This window comes from Nannobrachium achirus (genome assembly GCF_963921795.1).
Source record: "Nannobrachium achirus genome assembly, chromosome: 22".
Classification (NCBI taxonomy): Eukaryota; Metazoa; Chordata; class Actinopteri; order Myctophiformes; family Myctophidae; genus Nannobrachium; species Nannobrachium achirus.
The window spans coordinates 5,574,675-5,584,674 of record NC_137829.1 but is presented as its reverse complement, the minus strand read 5'-3'; the positions used below and the strand labels follow the sequence as shown (position 1 = coordinate 5,584,674).

The window sequence follows — 10,000 nt, the reverse complement described above, 5'->3', positions numbered from 1 at the left end:
TTTGTGTGTCTGTGTGCCAGTCTGGCAGTGCCCTGTCGCGCTGGCAGGAGCGGGCGCGGCGCAGGGTGTCCAGGAGTCGCGTGTGTTGGCGGGTTCTGTCCGTGTGCTGGACGGAACCACGACACTCCTCCCCCCCGCCTCTGGGCGCCAGCGGATCCGAGGAGGGACTGATGACTATCCGGGTCAGCACAGCCCAGCCAGGGGCCAGTCAGGGGCCAATGTCCAAAAACCCCTCACTCCCTACCTCTCTATTCACCTCTATACGCCCCCCAACTCCCCCATCACATACGTAGAGTATAAGTCCCTGCTGCATTCACACCATGTGGACATAACAATAGGAACCACTTCATAATACACTGGCATTTTGAAGGATACTAAAGCAGTGTTTCTCAAACTTTTACATTTCATGGTCTCCCCTTAACTCTGACAGTATACAAATGGAACCAAATGGACCAGTGAGGGTCCAATGGAACCAAATGGACCTGTGAGGGTCCATCTGGTTCCATTTGTATACTGTCAGAGTTACAGACTTGCATGGGTGAATTTAGACTCCCATAAAGGAAGTCCCTGGAATCCACTTTGAGAACCACTGTACTAAAGTGCAAAACATTTCTAATACAAAAGTCTATGGGAGAATCCAGTGTCTTTCTAAAAATAAATCAAATAAAATCAAGAGGTTCACACCGACAATGTGCACGAATCAGCACGATGTGATGACTTTAACCATTAAAAAGACATTTTTGTTTTGTATCCCCACGTGGTGTGAGTGCACAGTGTATATCCCAGGTAGAGTTCTGGGTTGGGCAACGCAACACAACAGATCTGGCTCAAGTAGACACGGTACTTGCTTAAGCTTGTAGCTTGCTTGTATATAGACTGGCATGGCCAGACAAGCAGATATCTGTGCCTACTGATATGTCTGATGATCTAAATTCATTGTCATGGGTAGAACTGGTTAGAAACAACGAGGAAACGTTAAACAAAACTGCAATGCAGAACCAATGCAAAGCCTTTAGGGCAGTCCTTTATATTTTGACGGTAATGTGGTTGGTTTTCAAAGCAGTAAGCGTTTATCAGCCTGTTCTAGCCATTATATTGGTTTAAGATGTCACCAGACATAACAGTGGGTGGAGATCTCAGATCGTCTGGTTACACCAGACTAGTTTGTGCACTACTGTATGTGTGTTGTTTGTTTGCCCAGCCCTGCAGTTAAACGTCTCTAGATGGCCATGGTAAAGGAAGAAAAGACAGTATACAATTAGCCAGTAGCTATGCCCCTCCCAAAAAGCTGTTGTCCAATGCTAGCTTAGAATAACTTCCTGCTTGCCAAGGTTTGCCTTGGCAACAGCCTTGGCAAGCTGCCGGTTGCTAAGCTAGCATTGGACAAAAGCTTTTTCGGGAGGGGCATAGCTACTGGCTAATTAAATCCCAAGTGTTAATTGAATGCGGGGAGTGTACAAATGTCACCAAATGTCCATTTGTCCATTAGTCCATTCAAGTCCATTTCGGTTACACTCGCACACTCTCTGAATGATAAAAGCATAAATTAACACTGAGGATTTTACTGTGCATGAGTATACTATATGGAAATGTGTTTTGTATACATGTGTATGCTATAAACGCTGTTAACAGTAATAGACACATAAAAAAGACTAGCAGAGCTTTTTTTTTTATTATCATGGCCATATAGTGACACTGGTTTCCATAATAGATAAGTTCCACAACCATTAGATAGCCCAGCTGGCTGTGCTGCCCTCTGCTCTGGCATCGCTTCAGAAGATTTTACTTCCGCATTGATCCACCATAGAGGCTGCATCTCAGTGGTCCAGGGCTTCCTAGCCATGCCTACATCTTCCCCCAAGCTGTAGAAAAGCTCACTGACTCCCGACTGATGCCAGATTTTTGCGTTCACAAAAAAACTAAAAAAATGCACTCATAAACTGACCTTTATTTAATTTAACCACTTAAGCGCTATTCAAACATTAAGCTCTTCTCAAACATGAAGCCCTATTCAAAAACAAAAACAAAATCACAACATGATAATTGCAGATTTCATAAAAAGAAAAGAGGCAGTGGGTCAGGCTCTACTTAATGCTAACTTGATGTCAGAGCTGCCGTTTGGCGGGGGACGTTTTGTGCCTCTTAACCACTTAAACACCCTCATTCTTTTCCATCTTCAGTAAATCACTTTAAATCTAGAAAAATTGCCAATCTACAAGCTCACAATGCTTTGTTATGCGACACGTTGTGAACTTGTGGATGTGCTACATTCCAGTGAATGTTCCCACCCGAATAGGGATGCTAGGGTTTAAGTGGTTAAGTTGTTTGGAAACTCTGAGTAGTTTACACGTAGTTAGGTCTCAGTGTTTTTGGAACTTTGGTAGGTAAGAACTAAAGTAGCAACAAAAAGCGTGGAATAGGACAGTAGTTCTCAAAGTGGATTCCAGGGACTCTGTGGGTTCCTTTAGGAGGGGTCTAAATTGAGCCTTACAAGTCTGTAACTCTGACAGTCTACAAATGTACACTGTCAGAGTTAAGGGGAGACCTTGACATTTGAAAGTTTGAGAAAGGCTGGAATAGGAGGTAGGAGAGAGGAAGCTAATTTAAGGGCCCTGACATGCAGCCTCGGGTCTACAGTACGTGCAGCAGAGGGTCTGGACTCTTGCCCCTTGTCCGCCACTCAATGTCAGCTTTCATTATAGCTGCCCTCCAGAACACCGGATGTATGTGCTTTCATATGTGAGTGTGCGCGTGTGCGTGCGCACGCGTGTGTGTGTGTGTGTGAGTGAGTGATGTGTGTGTGTGTTTGAGTTTGTCAAGAGTCAGAAGAGAAGTGTGGAAAGCGGTGTGCCAAACCACGGGTGCACAAGCATGCACACACACACACACACACACACACACACACACACACACACACACACACACACACACACACACACACACACACACACACACACACACACACACACACACACACACACACTGGAACAGAGGCCAGTGTTTGTGTTGGCATTGCACTCACACTGTGTCAGGCCCCTGTGGCCCACACAGACAGACACACACACACACACACACACACACAGCGCACAGACACACACACAGCGCACCGACACACACACAAACACATGCACACATTTCTGGGCACATGTTCAAGCCCTGGGACGCATGTCCCTAAATACACACACACACACACACACACACACACACACACACACACACACACACACACACACACACACACACACACACACACACACACACACACACACACACACACACTGACTGGTGCCCCTCTTAGGCCTGGAGAAGGTGTTAGGAGCTGGGCATCCCCTCTGACAGCTAAAACAGCCCATATATCTCAGTACATGCACGCACGCCACGCACATCAATTCCTTTGACAGTCACATAGTTTTTTGGCCTCTGGTCCCTTAAGAGCTCAGCTGTGTGCCCTGCAGTGATGTCATCATCACCAGCCCTCTGTCAGGATATCATGTTGCAGTGTCTGCACATTTGAATCCTTTAGAGTTCATTTAACTTGAGCGCATACAGACCTGTAAAGGTCCATTTTTCATAGAGCAGTGGTTCTCAACCTTTTCATGCCGCGAACCTCAAAATAATCATATTTTAACTGGGGACCCCCCTCCACCCTGACGAGCACTAAGAGCTGAGGCATTACATTTTGTATAACACGGTTCTATTGTGAAAACAGCAGATCTAGATATTTTAGATCGGCTATTTTCAAAATTTCTGACAATTTGGCCAATGTTTAATTTGTCATTTTAGAGGAATTAAAAAGTCCTTAAATTGTGACTTTAGAAATGTGCATAAACCCTCTATACACTGAAACTTTATGTTGGTTTGTTTAGTGTTGAGTGAGAAAACAATGTTGCACATTAAGTTAATCATCTAGGGACCCCCCCAAATAATTTGGGGCCCCCCCTAGGGGTCCCGACTCCCAACCCACAGGTTGAGAACCACTGACATAGAGGAGTGTTCTGTGTGGCTTGGCTCTCTGTCTGCACTGTATGTCTCTTTAACTATTTGTCTCTCTGGCTTTGTCTATCTATTTGTCTCGCACAGTCTCACTGTGTGAATTTGTCTGTCATGTGCCCAGTGCACATTTTTTCCATGCCTCATTTAATGATCAGAATGCTCTCCCTATATACTCCCATCAATGCAGAGGGTATGGTCAAACCAACGGGAACTCCGACATTAATGCCTAATTCTTACACCATTGTACAGTGGTGTCCCAAGCCATCCTACTGTACAACTAAAATCAGGCTCAAGTCTTGTCATGCAAGCATCTCAAATCACACGCCCCCTCCGGGCAGTCATGCTCAGTTTCAGCTCCGCAGTTTTCTTAACTTTTTCGTTTTTCTTCTGTAACTTTCTGGGTGACTGATTTTCCCCCTTGGGATAATAAAGGTATCTACAGTATGTATCTATCTATCTATCTATCTATCTATCTATCTATCTATCTATCTATCTATCTATCTATCTATCGGCAAAGTGCATGTTCCTGCGTTATCGCAATAAATCTAATAAAGAGACACATTTTTACTCAAAATCAAATCAACCCATGATGCACATCTTTCTTAATGGTAGCAGTGTTTTTCAGGCAGATAGCCTGAAAAGTTTGGCCACTGTCACAGCTTTCTCATTAAAGCTACAATACAATCCATAACGTTGATGTCCTACCAACCAGGGATTCAAACCGCATGAGAGACCACATTTCTACCACTGAGTTAGAGGCAATCCCCACGATACTATCATACAGATTGGTTAAAATAATGTTTTCTTCGTTAAAGGTGTATTCAGTGATAATGAAAGTGGCCGGGGGTCATCTTGTCCCTTACTGGCCTTATAGCGTGGAAATGTTTCGTTTTTTATATATTTTTTACACCATTATAATGTTCTCGTTTTGATCAATAGACCCAAGCACTGAATATCGATATCGTCTCCAGCTTCAGGATATGTATGATACTGATTTACTACGAGACTGTGGCATTTTATGAGTTTAGTAGTTTACAATCTAGGCATTTAGCAGACGTTCTTAATTCAGAGCGACTGTGGTCCTCAAAACCTTTATTTTGACCCTCATAACTAAACATCATAACATAACTACGGCCATGCTCTACCCTGATTGGTCGAGGACTGGCTGGCCACCTCTGAAAACCGAATCTAGCTATGCTCGTAACACGGGCCATGGTGGAAGTCCTTATATGGTCAGCACACATTCTAGTGATGAGAATGAATGGAAAATGTACCAATTATATTTTTATTTGAATGAAATACAATCACTGAATATACCTTTAAAGTAATTGCTGGATTGCAGCTATAACCAAACCTAATCCCACTTTAGAGTGGCAGATTTATAGTATATAAAGCAAAGGAAAAAACAAATAAGGTCTTAGACAGTTCGCTCAAAGCCATATATGTTCAGTTAGCATTAGCCTAGAGTGGATGAATAACTCTGGCAGAAAACTACCCCGAGGTGAAGTCTTCATGCTAACATTTTCCTCTTTTTCGACCATGCCCTTTTATGTACACCGGCTGTCTTTGTAGAATGTCGCTTTTACCATGACACAAGTTTAGCGTAACCTTTCCCTAGCTTTCATCCAGGACCATAGATAAATAATTCTCACCTGTCACTGTATATAGTCTGCTTCGCTCTCGCTACTGGGATATTTCTATCTGGACCCAACTCCCTCCCTCCGCACACAGCAACACCCTGAGTGTTACTTTAATTTTAAGTGAACACTCAGGGTTTTACTGTGTACCATATATAGAATAAGCTAAGCTCTGCTCTACTTCAATTCTTCAAGGCTGTTTTGAAAAATGCTCATCCTGTCCACCTGTGTATATCTCTCCCTCCCTCCCTCCCTCTGGTTTTCTTGCTCTCTCATCTTCTGCAGTCCCTTATCTTTGATGAGGTCGACCTATCAGACGCCAGCGTGGCGGAGTCCAGCACAAAGAATGTCAACAACAGCTTCACGGTGAGTGGCCGTTCTGAAAACAAACGGTGCTCAATGCAGAAAGAACATGTACACGCATACAAAATATGCGCACATACACGCACGCCCGCGCACGCACGCACGCACGCACGCACGCACGCACGCACGCACGCACGCACGCACGCACGCACGCACGCACGCACGCACGCACACACACACACACACACACACACACACACACACACACACACACACACACACACACGAAGGCAGAAACATGTAGGCAGAAACATGTGTGAAGCAATGAGACTGAGTGCGACACAGTCACACTGTGTGCCAGCTACTGGATTGCACGGTTATTAAAGTTAATTTAAACTAACAAAATAATGAGAACTAGAAAAAATTGTTTAATAGTTTAGAATTAACAGTTCATTTCTTTTCACACACCGAGATGAGAAGTCTTTGACAGGTGCGTAGGCAGAATGTACAGTACAGTGAACATTAACAATAAAAAGTTCCGCACATACCCAACCTCACACTGCCCAACCTGCACGGTAAAAGGAGCACAATTTTCCAAAGGGAGACATGTGTTACATTATGGCCGGTAAATTAGAAATCATATCAGCCACGTTGGCCAGCCCAAAAAAATGCCTTGCGGAAACCCTGTTCCGGACAAAAAAAAAAAAAAAATGATGGGTTGTCTACATGTTGACTACATGTGGCCAGTCTATCATGACAGTCTATCATGACAGTCTATCATGACAGTCACCTATTACGTCAGTACTGTGACGTCTGTCATCTCTATATTTGGGCAAAGTTTCAGCCCAATCTGACCTCCAAAATAATATGTTTAAAAAGGTAAACATTTCAAAATGTATTAAACATACTGTATGTGTGACTTACGAATGGATAAATGAACACCGAGGATTTCGCTGTGTTTTCACTCAGCACTGGGAAGAGACCACGTGAGGTGATGTGCCACTGTGATCGCACAGCATCTAAAAATACCGTGGCCAAGTTATATTTGGATGATATTTAAACGATTAAAGCTCTTTCCCAGCATGGCTTGTGGTATTTCTAACCCCCTGCCACTAACTCACTACCACGATGATACAGTTAGCTATGAATGGACCCAGTGGGACACTACTGAATGGACCTGTGCTCACAAAGACACGACGGGCTTGAAAGGATGAGCGCACATCCGTGCAGTGGTGGAAAATGTACTCACATTTTGTGCTTAAGTAAAAGTATCAATGCTGCAATGTAGAAATACCGGAATTAAACATTTACTAGAGTGAAAGTACAAAAGTATTGGTATCAAAATGTACTTAAAAAAGTAGAAAGTACTCATTGTGCAGAATGTCCCCTTTCACAAGTTAAACATGCCACAAATCCTTTGATGCGATGCATTGTGAGCTTGTAGATCTGCTATTTTTAAATGGCTGAAAAATATATAGGGCTGAAGTGATTAATGTAAACTTTACATTAATCACTTCAGTCCTGTATATTTTTGACTGATGGGGTTGCCAAAAAAGTTCGCTAATAATGAGGGGTCGTGAGATCAAAAAGTGTGAGAACCCCTGATGTAAACGATGTTTTGTAATAATATTCAAAATCTACAAAGTAACTCTAGTAGATAAAGTTCTCAAATAATTATAGTGGAGTAAAAAAAGTACAATATTTGTCTCTGAGATGTAGTGGAGTAGAAGTAAAAGTATCGGACATACTCAGGTAAAAGAACAAATACCTAAAGATTGTACTTACTGTAAGTACAGTACATGTACTTAGTTACTTCCCACCACTGCTCAGTCACTACCACGATGATACAGTAGCTATGAATGGAGCTGTGCTCAGGGAGACATGACTGGCTGGAAAGGATGAGCGTGCGTGCGTGCGTGCGTGCGTGCGTGCGTGCGTGCGTGCGTGCGTGCGTGCACGTGTGTGTGTGGGAGGGAGGTGGTGGGCAGTAAACATGAGTCTCATCTAAGGTGGGATGCAAACAGACAGGGAGCTTGAGAAGAAGGGGCCTGCCCTTTCTATAAATGACTGGCCTCCCCATTGGTGTTGCTATAAATAGAAACGAGGAGGAGGAGGAGGAGTGAGGAAGGAGAACCATGCAGTGAACCCACTGCTATTCTTAGCAGGGCCCGCAGCGCTTGGCCGAGCACCCTCTCCACATGGACACGCCTGCTGCTCTGATTCATAAATAAAATGACGTGATGTGCCCGGTAGTATGCGCGTGTCTGTGTGCAGGGATGGGACGATGTGAAAATGTCATCAAAAGAATTCGCCATTTACGATATTATCGCGATAATCAAAATATCCCCCGACGTCCATTATCCTGGGGCGGAACATTTGCCAAAAAATAGACGATCTAAGAGCTCACAACGCGCCGCAACGAGATTTGGTAGAGAGTGAAAAAATGACTGTATCAAGTACGTACTGTATATCATAACATAAGTACATTTTACAAATAGAGGGTTTAAATGGTACTGGATATGCAGCTCGGCAAATAAAAGGTGAATTGATCGCAGTGCATGACGGAGGCCGATTTCACGTTAGATTAAATCTCCACGATACGATTATCGTGAGTGTTTTTTATCACAATAAACGATAATATCGCTTATCGGCCCATCCCTAGTGTGTGTGTGTGTGTGTGTGTGTGTGTGTGTGTGTGTGTGTGTGTGTGTGTGTGTGTGTGTGTGGACACGTGTCGTATGGGCACATATGTGCCAGGCACGTGTTTCGCAGGGCTCACGGCACGCACGCATTGCATAATGTTTCTCGCATAGCAATATTGGCGGCGTGCAAGTCTAAAAGCTTCCTGGAGCTGAGATGCATGTTCTTATCATCAACATCCGACTAGGATCAGAGGCGGTGGTAAGGAGAGATGGAGAGGAGAGGAGAGTAGTGAAGTTGAAAGGCAAGAGAAAGGGAGAGGTGAGGATTTATAGTAGGGAGGGAGCTATGAATGGGGGGTGGGGCAGTGGACAAGGCAGGGAGCTTGGAAAAGTGTGGAAGGAGACTATAGATTAGTTTCTTAGGGATTATTCTATTGATTACTTCTTTCTTTTCAAATCTTTTTTATTAAGGTACACAGTGTCACATTGAGGCAGGTACACACACACAGTGATGACACCCCAAGTCCCATTCCCATCACAATAATCATTTGTTCAAAACAGCACAAGATCTGAGGCCATCACGGTGCGTAAAAGTTCAGTATAAAAAAGAAAAACCCTGCCCATATAGGATAATAAAAGAAAACATTTTCTCCCCTCCATATATACCCAATTTAGTGTTAAGCCAATTCCCCCATTCCCATACTCTATGCTAAACCCATCCCTGCTAATCCCCATAGTAGTCATTGGGAGGGTTCTATTGATTACTTCAATTAATCAAATAATCGAGTAGCATCTTTTTTTTTTTTTTTGATAAAGTAGGTTTTTATCTCAAACAATTTACATGAAATTAAAATAAATAAATACAATTGATTAAGTCAATTAGACTAATTTACTGTTGAAGCCCTAGGGACTTTATTTATGCTATTTAAAGTCATTGTACAAGCAACATTCCCATTGTGTATGTTTATTCCATTGAACATTAGCCTACTCAAGCCTAGAAAATATTAACTAATAATTGGGTTTGGAAATCCCCCATACCGGTATGTTTAATAATGAACCCTCCCCTTTTCGTGCAAAGTGACGAGCAACTGAAAAGATTTCCAGAAGCCCTTGAACATTGTACAGGTAGACCATGGGTGCTCACACTTTTTTGACTTGAGAGCTACTTTTAAAATGACCAGCTCAACATGATCTACCCAGTACCCTACCCACCCCAAATAAATGTGCCTGAGCGGGCTTTGGAATAGCGGCACTGGCGTTAAGACGAACACATTTGAAATGGGAAATAGTGGGGGGAAATCCTCATCCCATTCTGTATGGAAGTGGTAGGTTTTCGGGTTCTTTGTAATGCTACTGACTCAAAGCATTGCATTGGGAGGGGTTGCCTACTTTAGAAGCCATGAAGTGAGCTCATAGGCCAGTCTT

The 10,000-nt window shown here is 43.4% G+C and overlaps 1 protein-coding gene across 1 annotated transcript in view; it reads left to right on the top strand.

Annotated features, from left to right (window-relative positions):
• Window positions 1-10,000, top strand: part of dgkh (diacylglycerol kinase, eta) — a 93,652-nt gene that overhangs the window by 19,929 nt on the left and 63,723 nt on the right. Inside the window, exons 4-5 of the mRNA XM_080753211.1 lie at window positions 21-182; window positions 5,916-5,996. Coding sequence (XP_080609337.1) covers window positions 21-182; window positions 5,916-5,996 — 243 coding nt within the window. The remainder of the gene's footprint in view (window positions 1-20; window positions 183-5,915; window positions 5,997-10,000) is intronic.